Raw genomic sequence first — 20502 nt, 5'->3', positions numbered from 1 at the left:
ATTGGAAGACCACAGTGAGGTCTCCCCAGAGCCTTCTCTTCTCCAAGCTAAACAAGCCCAGTTCCCTCAACTTTTCTTCATAGGAGCGGTGCTCCAGCCTTCTGGTCCTCCTCTGGACCTGTTCCGAGAGCTCAGTTGAAAGGCCATGTTCATAAGCAGCTCTTTAAGAGGCCCATCTTGTATTCTTTCTGTGTTTGGAGTTTGTTTAGATGTTCTTAAATGGCCAATTAATGAAACCTTTTTTGGGAAAAAAGAAGAAAAGCAATATATTTCACTATTGACAATTATTCTTGATGGGTTTTTTTTGTACTTTTTTTTTTCCCAGTGATTAATTACAATTTTCCTTTCCTCATTAGAAACCTTTCACACTGCTTCTATTTCCGTAGGCTGAACCTGTGATTCTGGACTTGCGAGATCTGTTTCAGCTCATCTATGAACTGAAACAAAGGGAAGAAATGGAAAAAAAGGCGCAAAAAGACAAGCAGTGTGAACAGGCGGTATACCAGGTACATGCATAAGCTTAGACTACCACCCAAAAAAAATGCAGTTTGAAGTATCCCCAAGAATTGCTCCAGAGAGGCATGGGGTACCCTCAGCATTTGTTGACAGTGGTAGGTTTGAATGAAAAATGTGAATTTAAGGCATATGGTGAGTTCAGAGGTAGAATTAAACAGTGATGAAAGAGGTCACCTGGGGTAAGATGAACATGCTTGGCAATTTGAAGTGTCCTGCTCATTTCCAAGGTAGAGTTTCTTCTAGTTGAAAACTTTAATGAGGGCCACTGTGTTGCAAGTAGTGCTTTTAATATATTGTGCTTTAGAGATGATTTATTGAACTTCTGAATGTGTGCATTTGAGTCAAATCAAGTAAGGTGCAGGTTGCTAAACTCTCTTGAAACAAGAATGGTGTTACTTTATAGAATAACTTGACTTTACCTGCATACTGAAGAAAGAGAGCTATATACTTACCTGCACATTTTGCTTAGTTCTTTGCTGTCCTTTGGTTTCTGAATACAGTTCTTTTATCTCTGCTGTTTATGTTCTTTGCTTTTACTGCCTATCCTCTTACTTTGCTGTAGACAATTTTGGAAGAAGATGTAGAAGACCCTGTATACCAGGTAATTTCTGAAGCTGTGCGACCTGGGAGTTTCAGAAATCACTAGATATATGTTATCTTCAAACACAGCCAAAGCCTTTCACAAAATGTTTTGAAATGTATTGAGATAGATCTCATGAGAGACTACGTTTTACAGAAAGTAGCACGTTTAGGGATTAAGATGTAATAGCATAGCATTTCTGCATAGAAATACTAGATTGAATCTTTCCTAAAATGTACTTTTTGAGTCCAGATTTGGAGTTTCCAACTGAGATCTGTCATTATTTCCTTATTTTTTTTAACACGCAATCTAACAGAAAAGAGAGTTCCTTCGAAAATAAGGAAGATGACACTTTGTTTTTATAGCAATAAATTGGCATCTTGTTGTTGGCTTCTATGCAGCCAGAATTTCATTCAGAGAGTGAATATTTGTTAAAAAGAAACACAGAGGAATTAATGTTATAATGCTCTCCCTTGTTGGCATTTTGGGTTATGATTTAGTAATAAATCTGTAGTTCAAGTCTTGTTTCATCCAAGCAAAATGCCTGGGAGTAAAGATAATTATCAGAAATATGTCAATAAATTCATGTCCAATATCCTGCTGAGTGTGAAGAAGAAAAAAGATGTAATTTCATTCTCGTGTTTTTGTGCTGAGATTTGTGTTTTGTGGAGATTTTGTGTTCTTCCACTTAAAAATACCAGTTGGAGGCACACTGAAAGAAACCAATTCAAGCATTAGTGACTACTGAGCACTGTCTAAGGTGTTTCAAGGAAGATGAGAGAGATTAGGATGCCCTAAATTACCGCTCAGCTTTTATAATGTCAGGAGTTTTACTTTATGTGTTCCTCACAATAAAACAAGAACCCGAAGATGAAAAGTGTTGTGACAGCCTTTCACCATGTGGTATGTTGCACGAGCTCCAGCCTATTCTCCCAGTTTGGATTTAGCTTTTTTATTCATAGATAATAAATACGTATGGAAATAATTGCCATTATGTAAAAGAGGCAAAATTCACGTTGACTTCAGAAAATTAATATTGGACCACAGGCGGTATCCCTAGTGAGAAAGAATTAGGAAGCTGCTCTAATGATCATTAGAGGAGATTTAGGTCTATTCTCTGCTGGTTTATGAAATATGAAACAACCTTACTCTGTGCTTCCCAACAAACCAGTTGTCTGGTTCCATTCAGCCTTTACTTTGAACTTGTTTCTTTAATGCCTGCCTGTGTTTTTATGTGGAATTCCAAATTGCCTTTTTCCCTCTGTTTCATCTTTGACTTTTCCTCTCTGGCTGCTGGTGTAATAGTACATTGTGTTTGAGGCTGGACATGAGCCAATCCGTGAGCCTGAAACAGAAGAAAACATTTATCAGGTATAAAATCACTGCTTCTGTGTTTTCATTGCAACAATTGCGAGCATGTAGTGCAGCACATTTCATATATAATTCACTTTTATTAGTTTTCATTCATCGCAAAAAATGTCTGACATTTCATTCTTATGACCTTACATGAATAATCTGCCAGTCTCCGTGTATTTATTTGTTTGTCTGCTCAGCTTCTGCAAGTTTTATTAACTTGATCTGTAAGTTTTGCCAAATTATGAAGGGTCTTAAACCTTGAGCACACCATATAAAGTGATTATTGGTAGGTTCTCTTTTCTCCTTTTAATTCTTAGACACTTTTTACAGCTGGTCTAAGAAACTGATAGTGAAAGTGGAGACCATCTAAGCAATTCTTAGGCACTTTATTGCTACTTTTCTTCATTTTGGCTAAGCAAGAATAACAACTGAGCAAAACATAGGAGTTATCAGTGGATATCCCCCATACTAGGGAAAATATTTTCATTGTGTATATATTATGTTAGAGCTGAAGCTCGTGTTCTTCACAAAAGAATTGCATTGAAAGCAATATAAAATAATCTTTAGTCCTTCAATTTCTCTGCAAGGGATCAGTGCAGGGTTTATTAAAATATAAGGTAATTCATTCTGTATCACATACTAGGAACAAATCTGGAGATAGACAGAAATCTCTCTATGCTGAAAAAAAACCGTGATTTGAGGAAATCTTTTGGTGTGGAGGGGAAGGAGATCCAAGAATTGATTAAACATTTCATCTGTTTCTCCTATTAGCAGTGGCTGATAGCTGCTGATCTGCTAATAGGAGAAGCTTTTTTGAGGTAGACAGGAGCAGGGAAAGAACAAAAATGAGGAAAAGTGCTTTTAAGTAATGAGAAGAGGTAGGAAGGTAACAGAATAAAATGAGCAGGTAGAGTAGCTGTAAAACAGAATAGAAAGAAGCTAAATTGGGAAAGGGAAATGCAAATGAAAAATTAGAAATCACCAATCTTGTAGACACCATTACAGGGTCATTAAGGTGAAGTTTGCATAACCTGTTTCTGTAGATTTCGTGGCATCCCTGCCATGCAAAATAATGTATGCATTACATCCATAGAGCAAAGCATTCAGAGCTCTCAAGGTGAGAGCATGCCTAAGGTTGAATATTTTCTACCACATAATAGAAAAGCTGACTATTTTCAGAAAAACAGTCTTTTATAAAATGACTATTTCAGTTTTGTGCTAGAAAGGAAGGTCCAATGATAACAACATTCAGACATAACAACATTTTGATAGTTCTTCATTGGAGCACAAACAAAGCTTGTAGGGAGGTTGTGAAGAAGTATCAGTGAAAGCAAACACAAATGAGGTTGTCAGTCCAAGGGTTTGCAGATCTGAAGCTGATGGTGGATATGGAAGAAGTAGGATGTATATCTTGAGGTGTGGCTAGAGAACAGGAACTCACCTAGAGAACAGAAGCACTCATTGGATGTTTACGTAAAATGGAAATGTGAGATGGTGAGTTACTCATCTCAAGGTTACTGGCCTGTAAGTCACCAGAGAGTTCTCAAGGTTTCATTTGACAGTCTTGGGATGTGAAGTGTTTTCTCCCACAGAAAATGCGCAGAAGTGCACTGAAAATACCTCTGATAAATAATACACCATAATCTAGGTGCATGCAGTCTAGCATTGTCCTGCTCTTTATTTACTGCAGTCAATACCTTGAAAAGAGCAAATGCTGAGATTAGATACCAGCAGGTCTTATTCTGTGATCTGTCACAACGGGCAGATGCTGAAGTATAGCTGCCAGAGACTTGCCCAGAGCCACTGGCTCCCAACTTCCCACATACTTCATGGCTTCCTATAAATCTGGAATTCCACATCTTACACTGAGATCACCAGAAAAATTGTCTCTCTTAGAAGATCTTGATGAATGTAGAACTATCCACGTTTTTATTAAAAGTGAAATTGGAAAAGGTCCTCTTTGTTGTTTTGTGTTTTGGTTGGTACCAATCATCAGTTGCCTCATGTCTCCTTACCTCAGCCTGGCAAAATCTGTCATCTGGTCCTGCTCTGTTTTTCCACCAAGAGCTGGTACTCAAAAAGTTCTATTCTCCCATGGTAGAAGAGACTCCTACCCAGTGAGTAGCTGAAGATGGAAGATAAATACTGAATGTGATAATCTCTAATTTTGTAAGAGGTCACAACTTCCTTTCTTCTCTGTCTATAGCCTTTCTTTTATCACAAAAGCTACATCTGTTTGCTCTTTTAATCCTGTCTGTCTACATAATGTAGTAGTTAGAATCATTTAAGTTGGAAAATATCTTCAAGATCATCAAGGCAACCATCAAGAATTAATCACTGAGCTTGAATTGATCACTGAGCATCCACCTATCCTTTCTCTAGCATCAGATTTCTTAATGGCATCTCTCTGCCTGTTTTATAATAGTGAGATGGGGATGGGATTTTGCTGTGTATTTTTGTAATGTTTATGTTGAGCAGTGCTCTGTATGGAGGGGCAAGGTCTGTGCTACAAAGAGTTGACAATCTAAGGCCAGGGTTTTGAGTTGTGGTGTTTGTGTTCCTGTAAGATGCAAGTACATCAAACTGGTTTGCAAACTGTCCTAGAGGCAGAGCTGTCAGCAGCACTGGTGCTTCTAGCACTATGCTGATATGGCCAAGCAAAGAAAAAAGCAGGAACTGCTGAGAGGAGGAAGAAGAGAATGACTGCAGGGGAAGCTTTCCAGGGAGAAAATAAAAATTGCGTACTGGTTATAGTTTATGAATAGTTAATCTCACAGCACTTGTCCTCTCTTCAAGGAAGACTAAGCATTCCAGTAACTTATGAGATAGAGTATTCATGGTTTTGCACAGTTGCCTATCAGTCTGTGAAGAGAAACCCTTTTTCTATTAGACTGAATTGTTCCATTCTCACCAGTCTCGCATACCTCACATGATACATGGCTTTAGTGGAAAAGCCCAGTACTTTCAGAAAACTGAGGGAAACGAGTCATTCCTGGGGCAGGAACAGAAAAGAAATCTTAAAAATAAGCCTGTAGTAATAAATTGCATTCTGTTTCTGTGAGGGTTCTGTATTTATGCCTCTTGATTGCTCCTGTAAAGCTTCTTCTGTGTGCATTGTGTTCAAGTTTCAAGACTTAAATGTGAGCATGCAGGTGCTAGAACAGTAGAGAGACCTTTGGATATAGAAACTAAGAAATAATTATGCAGCTCTGTGAATAAACAGTTCCTTCAGCTTTCCCTAAAATAGCCCCATGCTCATATCAAAACTCCAAGGTATTTATTGTCTTAAAAAACAAAAGGAAAGTCAGTCTGTCAAATCTGTGGGATTATTTCTGCTTACTCTTTTAACCTATGAGGTTTCATAAATACTTGAAACGTAACCTTAGGTTGAGTGCCTTTGTTCAGTGGAAAAGCAGCGTCGATTTACTTAGAGCATGTGTGTCTATTTAGAGCCTCTATGTTTTTTTTACTGTTCTTTTAGCTCGTGTCATTTACAATAGGCATTTAGTGCTTTTAGGAAGGAGAAGAAATACAGTCGCAAATTATAAATATGTAAAACAGCAGTCCTTAGGCATGCTAAACCCTGTATTACAGAGCAAATGAATTCACGCGAGTAGGATGTAAATGCCCACGGTGTAAATTATGACTGTTGACTCACTTAGTTTATTTAATTGTATCATCATCGTCCCTATCCACAAGAGGCTGTTGACTCCAGCTCCCTGACTGCGAGTGGCTGTGCAGCCTCAAAGCCTGACAGGCCATAATTCTTTACAGAATTGCAGATTTGTGACCAACTATCACTTAGAGCAGCCCATGGGATCCAATCACTGCAGGGATACGTGTTGTAGCTTCACTTGACTTAGGTTATTAAAAGAATTGGAAGGAAGATATCGAATGCCACAGGCCAAACCTCTCTCTCTCTGATTGCACTGCTGCTCTGGATCTCTTTTACAGAGGAAGATGACATTCTGACCTGATCATAACTCCCATGTCCATCTTCTAACCCCCAAGTAAAATAATGAAGCAACCACTTTTTAGGAAAGAGATCCAAATGCACCTGAATTTCATGCAGCTGGACTAAACTGAGAATGAAAATCTCATCTCTGAGCACTACTGAGTTTTAGGTTTTTGAAAATTCAGATAGATGTTCGATTTCTTCAGTGCCATCTTCATCAACATCACTGCTTGAATGTCAAGGATACCATCCTTAAACAACTGCCTTGTATTTAAATATCAGTTGCAGACTTCGACTTTTCATCAAACTGCTGGAAGAGTGACCATAGTGTCTGTTTGCTGTTGCAGGTTCCTACCAGCCAAAAGAAGGAAGGTGTTTATGATGTGCCAAAAAGTCAACCTGTAAGTGTAAGTATCTTCATTATTTATATGCAGGGAAGAAGGTACGTTTCTTAGTTTCTGTGACCTTTATTATTGCTTGTAGTGTTTGCCACATCCCTTAGGATGTGAATTTCATCAGCGATCTACTGTTGTTGGGTTGTTTCAAAGTAACCAGGGTGGTAATGTCGCTTATATCCATCTCGTTCGTTACTTGAATCTCCTCCTTTTTGTCTTTTCTGGTTGATTCCTATGCAAGTCACCGTTTATGAAAGTGATGTCTAGTTAAGAGTTGACAGTGAGCCTTCTGCATGTTAATGTGTGGATTTTTTGCTGCTTGGATCAGAAGAGTTATTTCATTACCCAAAGCTATATAAGCCTTGTCACCCTTTCTCACTGCTACAGTCACATAGCACATGCCAACTGGATGTGGCTGTGTTTTCTCCCCATGCACACCCTGGGTTTTCCTCCCAAACGGTTGTGTTATTTCTGTAGTGCTTGAAGTACCTAACAGGCTGAGTATCATTAGAGGTGGTAGACTGAATTCTTTCTGCTTTGTGCCTTGCATGGACAGTTAATTTTGCTCAAAAAGGAGGGTAATGCACTGTTCTGTCCAAATGGCACCATTCCCTTTCTGCATCTGAGCATCTAGAAGTGGTGAAACATTTATTCTCTGAACATATAAGGAATGGTAACAAGCTGGTGAGAGGAGTGGAATGACAGATGCCTTAGCAAGAAAACATACATTTGCTGAAGGGTGGGTTGTGTTGTTTCGTGTACATTTGTGTAAATGAAACAATATCTTGATAAAATGTAGATTGTGTTGGTTACAGAAAATGCGTATTTCTGAGGATCTGTATGTGAAAAATGGAGGAAAAGGTCAGGATTTCAGTCTGCTGTAAGCATGGCAGAAATGCCTGTGTTCAGGAGAGGGAAAGAGAGGGGCTCATTTCACACAAGGATGTGGTAAATTGCACAGCTTGGGCTGAGCACAGAGACTGAGATGCCAAATAAAAAAGATGAATGCTGGGGAGGGGCTGGATGGGGGTCTGAATTGTGACACTTCTGAGGTTTGCACAAACAAACAAAACTTGCCATAAATATTTCATGATAATCCACTAGGAGGAGGGAGCCATCATCTTGTTGGCTGGGAAAATGTAGGAAGATAACTCACATTGCATAGCTAATTAAAGGTATTCGTGGACCAGGAATAGCTGTAGATTTTTCACTCATTTTTCGCATAGCTCAGTGTTAGAGTTTTTCCTCTGTATGTTTCCTGTGACTTGTTTATTATTCCTTCAGTGATATTTCAGATTTACTCTGGGTATAGTCTGTAATTTAGGTCATTGCAGTGTAACTGTGTGCACTGTACACTTGCAATCATGCCTGCAGACACTTTGGTATTAGACTGTCCTGCTAAAGAGCATAGCTGTGAGATATAAGGCATATGGAACCGACTCTGTAATCATCAAATATATTCAATGTGTCATCTCTATGGAGTGTGTTGCAGACTTAATTTTTTGTTATTTCATGGTTATATTGAAGCTGGTTAGACTTCTTCCTCCAAACAAGTTTCTACTTTAATTTATAAGGGGGAAAAAGAAAAAAGGGAAGAGGGAGAAACGCATAGCAGAGATTTTATTTCCCCTTTTTATTGTAATATGTATTAAAAAAAAAAAAGAGAGAGAAAAGAAAAGCAGAGATCGCTCTTAAAATTAGCAATTTAATATTCCACTGCCCATCTGATTTATTGCTCACCCTTCCGCGTGTGAGACTCTCTGTCATTGAGACACTTGCCATATTTTTTTTTTTCAATTTATAGCTGTCCTTATTATATAAACCTCTAAAATTCAATCTAAGGGCGAATAATCTAGCTCATCTACCTGGTTTAAACTTATAAGGACACTTCCTTTATTAGGAGGTCTTGCTTTCATTAATTTCATAATGGATGAGGGAAGAGAGAAACTTTTAGTAGCTCCTAATAGGTTTCAGGCACCATGAATTCTCTCTCCTGACAATAAATGCAACACTTAATAGAAATGCAGCAAGTTTTGCTCAGGTTCAGGCTGAATTACCCACGTTCCCTAGATAGAGATTGATTTTCCATCTTGGGGTTGTTTTTTTCCGATGTGTTCTCAGGCAAATTCTCCGTAGCTTCAGCACATCAAGGTGGGGGCATGGAGCTGGTCATCTTGGTGCCATCCACCTTTGGCTCTCTGTGAAGAGGAGAGAAATGGACACCTCCAGGAATATTTTCCTGTCTTGTGAGGTGTCCCTCTCAAGTGGAGGTGAGAGTATGTCCAGATATGTCCAGCTGTTATTCCCTCGTGGCTCTGGAGGAGCTAGCTTTAAAGGATGTGAAGGAATGATAAGGAACTGACTTTCAGATAGTTATGCTTAGTTGGGATGAGTTCTACTGTAATGTTGAGCATAAAAGGCAGAATGCAACTCAGTTTCAAACACACTCTTCTCCCAGGACCCAGTTTTCTTCTTATATCTGTATCTCCCTTCCTCTTGACTCTATTGACTCTTCTTGTACTCATTTTCATTTCCTCTTTGTTGCTTCCTTAGACAAATTCTTATATTCTCAATTCAGTGGGGGTAGGCATCAAGCAGACAAAGAAAGCAAGCTTACCCCAAAGAGCTTGTGTTAAGTGGTACATGCTCCACTTAGAAATTGTAGTTCTGTAAGGGAAATTAACTGTTCTAAAAAAGCAAAGTGTTTAATGAGCTCTTTTTGTTGTAATTTCCCATCGTCCCCCCCCTTTATACATGCACATCAAGTTTTACCTGTCATGGTGTTTTTAGTAATACGAGTCAGACTGTAAATACCCTTCTCTGAGACTGTCAGTCACATCACAATAAAACCTTCTCATCAAAATGTCTAAACTCTCTGCTTACCATTTTATGAAGGCTTTCAAACAACTCGTCTTAACTGCTGTATATCTATTCAAAGCGTTATAGCTGAAGCCTCAGAGTGCAGGCAGCCATTTAGCTGTACCATCTACATGGGAAATACTCCCAAGTGAGCACAGAGCAGGCAGGGAGTAGTTGGCTGTCTTAGGGCAAAGGGGTGGGAAGACCATCAGCCTACCCAGAGGGATGCTCTGCATGACCTCTAGTTGCAGATGAAGCTGGGCTGTACCAGAGCCCACCCAGGTCTTGGGGCCACAAGGATCCTGGGCCTCCTGCCAAAACGGGGAGCTGTGTTTGGGAGATCTGTGTTTCATTTCTGGCTAGGAACACATTGACATTTACAGATTTTTCAGATCCTATGTCAAAAGAAGCGTGCCTGAAAGGCATCATCTGGAAGCCGTGGGCACACCATCTCCAGCAGCTCACACAGAAGGTCTGGCCCTGGAGTAGTGGCATCTCAAAATGTCTGGCAATAGAGCAGCTCAGAGCGGCTTTCCAGATGATTCTGATCCTCTAAGAGGTGACTTTTTTCAGTGGCAGTTGGTGCGGAAGAAAACTTTGTAACCATGCCTTTCCCATAAGTTTGCATCAGTATCCTTACTTTGTGCACTGGTGATGTTGATTTCAGCCTCTGCCATCAGCTTTTGGGATCCGATTTTCATACAGGAGAAGAAAGAGAGTGCACATACCCAACCTCTGACCATCCATGCCTGCAAAGCCTTCCCTTACTACTTACCTTTGCTGAAAGACTCCTGCAGTCAAATGCCTGACTTAACTGCATTCAGTCCAAACCCACGTCCAAGGCTTAACACTGGGCATGGATTCTTATCAGGCACAGCTAACTGTGGCAACGTTTGGAAATACATTAGTTTGTTAGGGTAATGTTTTGAGTCTTGCGTTTCTGTGATGTTTGGGGAGGCATTTAGAGCAGTGGATATGCATGCATATCTTTGGAGTAGTTGTGACATTGACTGTTCTGATTTTGTACAGCACTGCATACACTGAGATGTGTGGAGCTGGCATTAGGTGCCAGTCAAGGTCCGTCCCCTTTCTGTTCTTATAAGATCATAGTATCATAGAATGGTTTGAGTTGGTTGGTTGAAGATCATGTAGTTCCAGCACCTCTGTGATAGGCAGGGACACCTCCCTCTAGACCAGCTTGCTCACAGCCCCATCCAACCTGGCCTTGAGTGCTTCCAGGGAGGGAAAGGTTGAAAAGATTTCACTGTCATTTCCTATAAAAGGAAATACCTGAGGCACACAGGGAATTCAGAATTAAGAGAAAATAAGCAAATGATTAAGTGCGTGTTTTGATCACATCAAGAGATCCTTAGCTTGAAGGAGGCTACTGAGCAGCAGTGAGACAGTTTGTCAGTGCGTTGTCTGTAATCGGGAGCACTTCTTTGTTGAGTTATCACACTGCTCCATGAATCCCACAGCAGTTCTGTGGGATGACAGTGTGCCTGTTGGATATTAGCGGGTCCCAGCCTACTGGATGCGGTTTCACTGATTATTGGTTTAGTCACAGTTCTGCTGTGCTCCTTCGTTAGAGTTCTGATTGTGTTTTTTAGAATGAATTGTAGTTAATTAGCAAGCAGCTTGCAGCTCGTGGAGCTCGTGTAATATCAGCATTCCTTGTGTATAAAGATGTGCAAATAACCGAAGCCTTGATGACCTAGCACTACGGTTTGAACCATCAGAAAAAAATACTTGATGTAGCCAAAATGTTTACATTTACAACTAAAATGAAAAATATGTATATATATCTTCAGGATCCATGTTAACCATTGACTCGTCATTAAACTTTCCATGTGAAATGCATGTAGGGCTTAAAAGCACAGAGCAGCAGCATGGCCAGGCGATCCCTCTGTTATCTGCTGGGCCAAGTGGAGGGCAGGAAATGTGTGCAAATCCCTCTGCTGTGAGAGGATCTGAATAGCTAATACCCAGCTCAAAGGTTAATTGCTAATTGCTGGTTAATCACTATATTTAGTATCCTACATACTCTTTTTAACTTGCTGAGATCTGTATCAGAGCGCAAGATAATTACTGTGGGTATTTTTTTTTTAAATTTTTTTTTTTTTTAGCACCGTGTTTGCTTCATTCTCTGGGATTTCAGAGCCATGCTTTAAGAGACTGCTTTTATCATCTCATCTGCAAACGTCTAGCAATATTAATCGGGCTTCTTCCTGCTGTAAGTCAGCGCTGGACTGTTCCTTTGGTAAAACCAGGCCAAGTAAAGGAGCTGACTATTCTGACTCTTGCAGATGTAGAATTGAAGCTAAAAAAAATATATGCTTCCTACTCTTAGATTTCCCTTTTAAACTCAAAACATTGCTTAGAAAAAACTGTTTTTCAGAGTACTTGGCAGTCAGACAGGATACTGCAGTGGAGGTGGATCATTTTTGGTTCAGGTTTATGAAAGCTGCAGTTCACTTATCTCTTAGTGCTTCTTTACTCCTCTGCTGTTGTTTTGGGTTTTTTTTCCCGGCTCTTGGATTATGTGTTTTTCTTTACTGAGCAGTGAAAAGTGTTACGAGGAATTTCATTACTGGCTGGAGCGCTTTAAAAATGCTTGCTACTGCTTTAAGGAGCCAGATTTACATAGTTCATGTTTAGAAGATTTACAGTATGTCTCACATGCCTGTATGGGAAGATGGAGCTTTCATTACAGGTTTCGTGTCGCCCAGATACAAGGATTAATGCTCGCTCCTCCGCCTCGCTCTGCGCGGATGGCAGCACGCTGCTCTGCTGCCTGAGCTTGTGTTAAGGAGGCACATTTTGGGGTGACGAAGGAGAGAAAGTCCAGAGGAACCCACAGAAGGCAAGATCAGGGGCTGGAGTGTCTTATCAGGCTCCTAGTTGTTTAATATCATCACAGGTTTGTGTTGGAAGGGACCCTAAAGGCTCCCTAGACCGCTGCAGATGCGAGATGCAGCCCTACCTGCTAATGGTGTGCCTGACTTGGGCAGGGCCTCACTGCAGCACAAGTAGGAATTTCCAGCAGTCCAAGCCTGCCTGCGTGCTGCCTCCCTGCTTAATTCCCAGAGCCAACTAAGACTGGGATGAAGTGCTGGGGGGGGCATTCTGAGCTATTTCTAAGGCTTTTGGAGCTTATTTTGAAGTGGGTTTACAGGGTGGTGATTCCTACGAAGCTTCTCAGTTGCCTAATGTTTGATTTTTTGAGGATTGATTGTTAAGACTCTTTCTTAGGGAAGTTGTCTGTTGCTTCAATAAGTGTTGTCTGAAATTTGGCATTCTGAAGCCGCTTGGGTCATGATTTGCCTTAAATATGTCAGTGGGTAGAGACCTGTGCGAGTGCATGGGCACACAGACAGTTGGCTCACACATTCACACAGACATACAAAAAGAATTTAAATGCAACTCAATTTGTGTGAATGATAAGAAACAACTGTGGCAAGAAAACCAGCATCATAAATGCTGTTACGCTGATGTTAGTTCTCCTAGGCAAGAGGAAAGCGTGCTTTTCCACAAATTTGCTGTTAGAGTTTTGATTCACAACTGTATTTTTTTTCCTCTGAGCATCTTGAGCCCTTCCTTTCCCCAAACATTGAGAAGTTCCATTAATGTCATCAGAACCAGACTTTATTGCGAATGCTAATTGCTGAATTAAGAAACATCTGAAGGAGTAAATAGTTGGGGTGCAAGCATTGACATTGTTGTATCCATCAGAAGATTTAGCATGGATAAATTGTGTTTTTCCCCCATCTTGCAGCATCTGAGCTTGTTTTGACTGTGTGATTTCGTATCTGTATTCACTGCAAGATGGAAAGGGTTTTCATTTCAATAGTGGAGTCAATAATTACAGAGGTTATCATTTTCATGCTCAGAAATTCATGTCATTTTCATAAATCATTCATTTCATTTCATAAATCATGCTTTACAGCTGGAGAATGGAAACTTATTGCTGGACATTGATGAAAATCTTGGTTCAGTCACTCAGGTAAGGTTGTGACACTAAAAATGTTTTAAGGAGATACAGATGAAATCAGCTGTAGGAATAGTGCCATCTGAAAATGTTTTGCTTGGGATTAACTTTGCTGGAACTTAGCTAATGTATCAGGTGTGAATAATTTAAGAAAGTCTAACGGGTGCATTTGGTTGTGTAGTGAGACTGAAATCACAAAATTAAAAGGTGGTGGCCAGAATCCCACTGCCTGCAGATGGATAACGCTGTGCTTGTGGGGACAGCTCTACAAAAAGCTCAGCAGTGACACAGGGAGAAAAAAAAAGCAGATTTAGGGGTGATGCTGAACAAGTCATTTGGAGAGATGGGGAGAAAGTGGCCTCTTTTGAGATATGGTGTCTTCTGGCCTCTTGAATCAGCAGTGCCTACGCAAGGCTTGGGGCAACTTCAGAGGAGTGCTGCCCTTGTCATCATTCCAATCTGTGGGCATTGTAGCTAGTGTGTGTGCCCACACTCTGGGTTGTTTTTTTTGCAGGATTTCTGCCATACACTCTAGATTGGTTTGCCCTAAAGAACACATGGTTTTCTTCATTATTCCTTCTTCCATTTCCACGCAGATACTTAGTGTGATATATAGGCTCATATGAAGAAAATGCATTGTTATATCACTAAAGCAATGTGATCTATTTAATATATGGCATGATGTGAGGAAATATAAAATAATTCATCTCTAGGCATGTTTTTAGACATAAAGCTGAGAGTTATCCAAGCTGCTATATAGATTCCAGCTGAAACTGATTGTAACATTGCTTTTGTGAGGGGGAACAGAGATTGGATTGCAAAAATGTATGAACCTTTGCAACTATTATATATTGAACGATAGTCTTATTTCTTAAAAGAGCATTTATAATAAAAGTGTGGGGTAAAAAGATCTTTTGGTGTTTTTTCCCCTTTGTTATGTTATAAAGCTGTGAAGACTGATCAGCTACCATGGTGGTTAATATAAGGGCTCAGTGTTGGCTAGATTTGCAGGTCAAGACTCAAGTTAATATCAAGTATATGTGAAAGGATGTTGCAGAGAGCTGAGATTTGATGAACCAAGTTAATATTGCCACTAAATCTCATTCAGACCAAAAATTCTGGGTTCCCGTATGTGTGGGTATGATTGAGTACAGTGCAAAGGAGAAGGAAAGCCCACAAGCAGAAGAAAGGTGGTGGAGAATTAGTCCTTGAGCTGCCACCATGGCATTCCTGTATATCCATCCTGCTAAGGACTGCAGATATGTTTAGGCTTCCCATGGAGCTCTGAGGTTTGGTGGCCCTGGACTCCAGCTGAACTGATCTAGGGGGAAAGCACCCAGCAAGGGGGGACATCCCTAGGTGTATGACTGCTTCTGCTGCCTTCCACCGAGGTCTCAACATGAGCACACACAGACCCAGTGGTTATTTCTGTCCTTGTAGTTCAGCTGTGAGCAGCTTCTTTCCAATTGTAAAGACTGGCCACATTTTGTAACTCTGCCTGTATCGAAAACACCCATTACCTTAATCATCAATGTTCGTTAGAATAAGGGCCAGAGGTTGAGTGCTGGAATCAGGCTGTCCTGAAATTGACCCTTTGAAAGTGGAGCCACTCTGACTGTTATATCCCTGTAGGGGTCCTTCAGATTGCTGTTTTAACCTTAATTAATATCTTACTCTAATTTCCAGTTAAAATATGAGGACTTTCATGCCAGTCATTTGGCAGAGTGAAGTGTTGGGTAGAAGTGAGCAATTTTATTCCAGAGCATGTGACAGAGGTTTGGTTATGCAGCCAGTCAAGGTGCTCCTTATTATGAAAGTGCTTTTTCCCCTCTGGTCCAGTTACATGAGACTTGTACGGGTGACCTATTTTGAGATCAAACTGAAGGATGCCCTTAGAAAACACTTCCAACGTGAGTTATATGTAGAGTTACAAACTTATAATGACCCAGTTGTGCATCCTCCTTCAAGTCCACTTATCCAGGTCACACCTGTCCCATGGGCAAGGGGAAATCAGGCAGCACTCTCAAAGTCCTTCCCTTCTGTATCCTTCTGTCACTTCCACAGTCTGCTGTCGTGTTTTAAGACCTTGATTTGGGGATTTAGAAAAGGAGCCAGGGAACAGAGCTGGCGGGTAAATTGTGCTTGGTTTTCAGCGACGTTAAGGGCAGAGCAATAATGCATCCAGTCCCATTCAGAGTAGTTTTTTCATGCTTCATTCGTTTTTTAGGGAGGAGAATTCCCTATAGTATCATTTCTCAGCATCAGCTGCCATCTAGTTAGGTCCATGGCCAATATGAAAATCCAACAGCTCAAATCCATGTGTTTCTTCTATATGGAACTGGACATTTGAAGCCTACATGGCTCTTTTGGTTTTGTATTGATGACCGTTACTAGTTAACTTGTTGTTGTGAATTAACTTGCTCTTTCTTCTCCTCGAAAGGTAAATGGAGATGTTATGTTTTTATCTTTGCAGGCTGTTACCCAACTAGAGCTTTTTGGGGACATGTCCACTCCTCCCGATGTAACCTCTCCCCCAGTAAGTATCCAGGGAAACCGGATGGGGTCTTTTTCTACATCCTATTTTCAGCATGTTTATGGAGCATGTTTACAGTTCAGGTGATTGGCCAGTGCAGTAGGGAGGATTTCAAAGTAGTTTTTATGTTCCAAGAAAATAAAAGTGAAGCAAATTGAATGTGGAATCAATGGTTCTTGAAGAAGTGCAAAAATATCTTCAATTTTTATTTATCTGATATAGGGTTTGGTGTCACATAAGATATAATCTGAACTGCAGATCTCCTTCCCTGGTGTTTATCAGAGCTGCATGCTTCACTGCTCTCTGTCTTGAGCTCCCTGTCTCTCTCCTGTGCTGCAGCAAGACCCAGTTACAGCTGATATATCACAACTCCTTGATTCCACCAAGCACATAGCCCAGAACTGCTATTAAAGGAGGACTAAAGAGTACAGAGAGGGAGGGCTGAGTGTGTTTTGAGAGGAATGAAAGCATTCTCAACAGGCTTTTTTGCATCATAAGGTGAAAACACAGTCATTTTCCTGTTGCATTTCTGAACCTTATGTTAAGCTGTAGGGGAGTATGAATATACTGAGAAAATGAAAGTCCTCTGGAGTCACCAGGCTCAGATCTCCAAGGTATTCTGGAGGATGTCTGGGACTAGGTACTCAAAGTCCTGTCTCCTTGCCCTTAGCTTGCTCAATTAGACTGTTTCTCCTTTAATGTGAACCTATGGCTCTGGTCCTGTTGGTTGACTGGCAGCATTGTTATATCTTGCAGATATTTCATTTACCTTTACTGTTTTTCTACATTAATGCCTAAGTCTGTAGCTTATACAGGCTGTCACCTAATGGCTAGAATCACAAGTCTGTATATTGATGTCTGTGTGTGATATAGCCCAGACAAAGCTTGTTTTTATTTTCCTGTGGTACAAATTCTCTCTCATTTCTTTTTCTCCTGTCTCCAGCACATTCTAATACTCTTTATTTCTATTGGTTTTCTCCTTTTACATCTTTCCATTCTTTTTTCTTTCACTTTTTTCCCTCTAAAACTGTGAGCTTCAGAGGTGCAACAGCAAGTATATGCTGCAGCTGATATGTATCATTTCATTTTATTCCTGTCCCGTTGCAGACTCCTGCTACTCCAGGTGATGCCTTTATCCCATCTTCATCCCAGTCACTTCCTGCTAGTACAGACATGTTTGGTTCTGTACCTTTCAGCACTGCTGCCGTACCCTCAGGTAAGAAATCTCCCAAAAATATGGGTTTGGTTCAAATTTGGTCACCAGTTCTCAGCTCTGACTCGCATTTCAATCTTCAGGGCATTGATTTTGTCCACTGGAAGTGGGAAGGATTTTGAAGACAGTGCTGCAGGGCAAGGCAAAGCGATTCTTTAACAAGCCAAAAATACGTGATTGTGAATTTAGCAACATTATTAAAAGGAAAACCCAAAAATGTCACTGGAAGTTCAACAGCAGTTTAGCCATCTGTATAACATACCTTCTAAGTACAGCTGCAAGAGAGAGAAAAGCAGCTGATTTAGCCCTGGTTTCTTCGCAATTGCAATGAATATCTTGTGCTGTCTTTGGTAAACAAAGAATGAGACATGAAGGATTTGATTTCATTTCAAAAGTGCTCCACTTATGTAAACCCTGGTGTTTCCCATAGACTTTTCTGTGTTCCTCAAAGTGCTCAAAATTCAAAAGCCATGTAACATTCTGCACAGACATGCAAGGAATTGGGTTTTGACTGCTGATCTCTCCCTGGGATACTCAGAGCACTGCAAGACAGCACTCAACTCCATTTAGGAAGAAGGAGGAGTGCCTTGAATCATTCAACAGTGACTTCTAATTGGTTAACTCCTTATTGGATGGGCTGTGTTGCAGTATCAGATTAGCCACCACATCTCAGAAAGGTTATGGAGATGGTGAAGTGTCTGGGGGTAATATCAGGTCACTGCTTAGATGAGGTGACACTGGGACGTGGATAGAAGGACGCCTAGGGAATCTGTCATAGCCATCCCATACACATCTGAGTTACTGTTCCTTGTTTCATCACTCATTAACTTGGAATCACAAAGTTGGGGTTTTTTTGCCTTGCAAGGTCCACTTAAAATCAGCCACTGATTGAAACTTTACTTAGTTTTTGGTTGTGGCACATGACTGAGGTCCATGCAGATGTCTTCACAGACACATGTGAATAGTCACTAAGGAAGAGAAGAGCATTTTGTTCAGAAAAGGAGAAGGATTATGGCCATATACTTCAACCTGTGTTTTTGTATAGAAGTGCTTGTAATGTGAATTCAAACATGCATTTCCATTTTCTTTTCAAGGAAAAGTTGAAGCTCTGGGATCTCTAATGTAGCTTGCATATTTCTGATTTATTGTGTGGCCTTTTCTGCATGTTCCTGACATTACTGGAATTCTTATTTTTCTGCTTTCTTTATTCTTTGAAGGTTATGTTGCCATGGGAGCTGTTTTGCCCTCATTCTGGGGACAGCAACCACTTGTTCAACAGCAGTTGGCCATGGGTGCTCAGCCTCCAGTTGCTCAGGTGATGCAGGGAGGACAGCCGATAGCGTGGGGCCAACCCGGTATTTTTCCTCCTGCCCAGCAGCCCTGGCCATCTGTAGCTGGTCAATTCCAACCAACTGCCTTCATGCCAACACAAACTGTTTTGCCTTTACAAGCAGCCATGTTTCAAGGTACCATTGCTCCTATAGCTACTGTTCCACCCACAAGCGATTCCAACAGATCAAGTCCGCAGACAGACAGGCCCAGACAGAAAATGGGAAAAGAAATGTTTAAAGATTTCCAGATGGCTCAGCCTCCACCAGTGCCATCAAGAAAACCAGATCAGCCTTCCCTCAGTTGTACCTCAGAGGCCTTCTCAAGTTACTTTAACAAAGTTGGGATGGCACAGGAAGCAGATGATTGTGATGACTTTGACATCTCTCAGTTAAACTTGACTCCTGTGACTTCCACGACACCATCAACAAACTCACGTGAGTGTTCGTATCATTTATGCCATAACTTTCCTCAAATGTGACTGCTCCTCGAAGCATTTAACTTTTCATATAGTAAATTGCAACACAGATGTGGACCAAGAACCTTCATGCATGGGCTGGCTTATTAAATGCGTTCCAGCCATAAAGAAAAGTGTTACAGAGACCATTGAAATCAACAGCCCCAGTAGCTGCAGCCTGAAATTTAATTGCTAATAAGACAGTAATATATGCTCTGTGCTAGGGACGTGCCAGCTGGTTGGAAAATGCGGGTAACATTCAACTTATAAATGATTTTTCTTCATCCCATTCAAGGCATACTTTGCACAGAGTAGGAGATGGGTATTTATTCTAATTGCTTGATGTGTTGGACATGTGGGGAAATTCATTGAGCAGCTGTAAAATGAGCTTAGCATGGCCATAGCATGGAGATGGGGGATTTTGCAGATTGCTGAAAAGGAATTCAGGAGGCATTTACCAGCGACCAGTCAGAGACCCTGTGTATTGCTTATCTGCCGTAGGGCAGGCGACTCACGCATTCCTAATGTGATGTAGCAGTGTCTCCCTGGTTCCTAAAGACATGAGCCAGATGCAGCTAAACTTAATTTGGAAGCCACTGAATGAAATCAGACCTACAGAATCGATAATGACTTCTCTGTTTAAATTTACGTCTTCCAGCTCTTTGCTGAAAATGGTTTTCGGGGGTAATGTAAAGTAATGTAAGTTGAGGGCTCTAGAGCATGAGCAAATTTTGTGCTGCTGTGTCTCTGTGAACAAATGAAGAGATAAATATTCTATTGCTGTCACCTTAATCTTTGTTTAGCTCCAACCCCTGCACCCAGACAGAGTTCTCCATCGAAATCATCAGCATCTCATACCAGCGATCCTGCTGCAGATGACCTCTTTGAAGAGGGGTTTGAAAGCCCAAGCAAAAGTGAGGAGCAGGAGGCTGTGAGTAGCAATAAGGCTTCTAAATACTGATGAGCCCTTTTTAGCTTAAAAAATGCTGTTTGGTAGTGTCAGAGATCACTGTTCAAGTAGGACTGGGTGGTATTTAAGGGGGAGCTGCATTTGCAGATTTGATTTTATAGCTGGGAACATCAGCATGGCATTTCTGTTGATGTGTCCTAATACTGCATGCAAGGAACCAAACTCAAAGTTCATATCTGAAGTTTATACACGTTAACTGTATCCAACGAACCAACATTCACATACTGATGGTAAGGGAGTCCAAGGTAAAATGACATGAGTGCTGAGGATGCAGAAAGAAATGCGAGAGGTTGTGTGTTAAAAAATGATGGTTGATGTTGTCTTCCACATTCTGGCATCCCAGTTGCTTCC

The 20502-nt window shown here is 40.8% G+C and overlaps 1 protein-coding gene across 5 annotated transcripts in view; it reads left to right on the top strand.

The window, feature by feature from the left end:
- Positions 1–20502, top strand: part of DAB1 (DAB adaptor protein 1) — a 127015-nt gene that overhangs the window by 94319 nt on the left and 12194 nt on the right. For all 5 annotated transcript variants that reach the window (XM_042819955.1, XM_042819957.1, XM_042819958.1 and 2 more), the window contains 7 exons: positions 387–506; positions 6755–6814; positions 13608–13664; positions 16123–16185; positions 17290–17398; positions 18613–19161; positions 19985–20112. In XM_042819955.1, the coding sequence (XP_042675889.1) occupies positions 387–506; positions 6755–6814; positions 13608–13664; positions 16123–16185; positions 17290–17398; positions 18613–19161; positions 19985–20112 (1086 nt within the window). The remainder of the gene's footprint in view (positions 1–386; positions 507–6754; positions 6815–13607; positions 13665–16122; positions 16186–17289; positions 17399–18612; positions 19162–19984; positions 20113–20502) is intronic.

Source organism: Centrocercus urophasianus, unplaced genomic scaffold (assembly GCF_019232065.1).
Source record: "Centrocercus urophasianus isolate 14NV4802_14NV808 unplaced genomic scaffold, USGS_Curo_1.0 seq_18, whole genome shotgun sequence".
In the NCBI taxonomy this organism is placed as follows: domain Eukaryota; kingdom Metazoa; phylum Chordata; class Aves; order Galliformes; family Phasianidae; genus Centrocercus; species Centrocercus urophasianus.
Note: the sequence above shows the minus strand (reverse complement) of the source record. Positions and strands in the feature narration are given on the sequence as shown.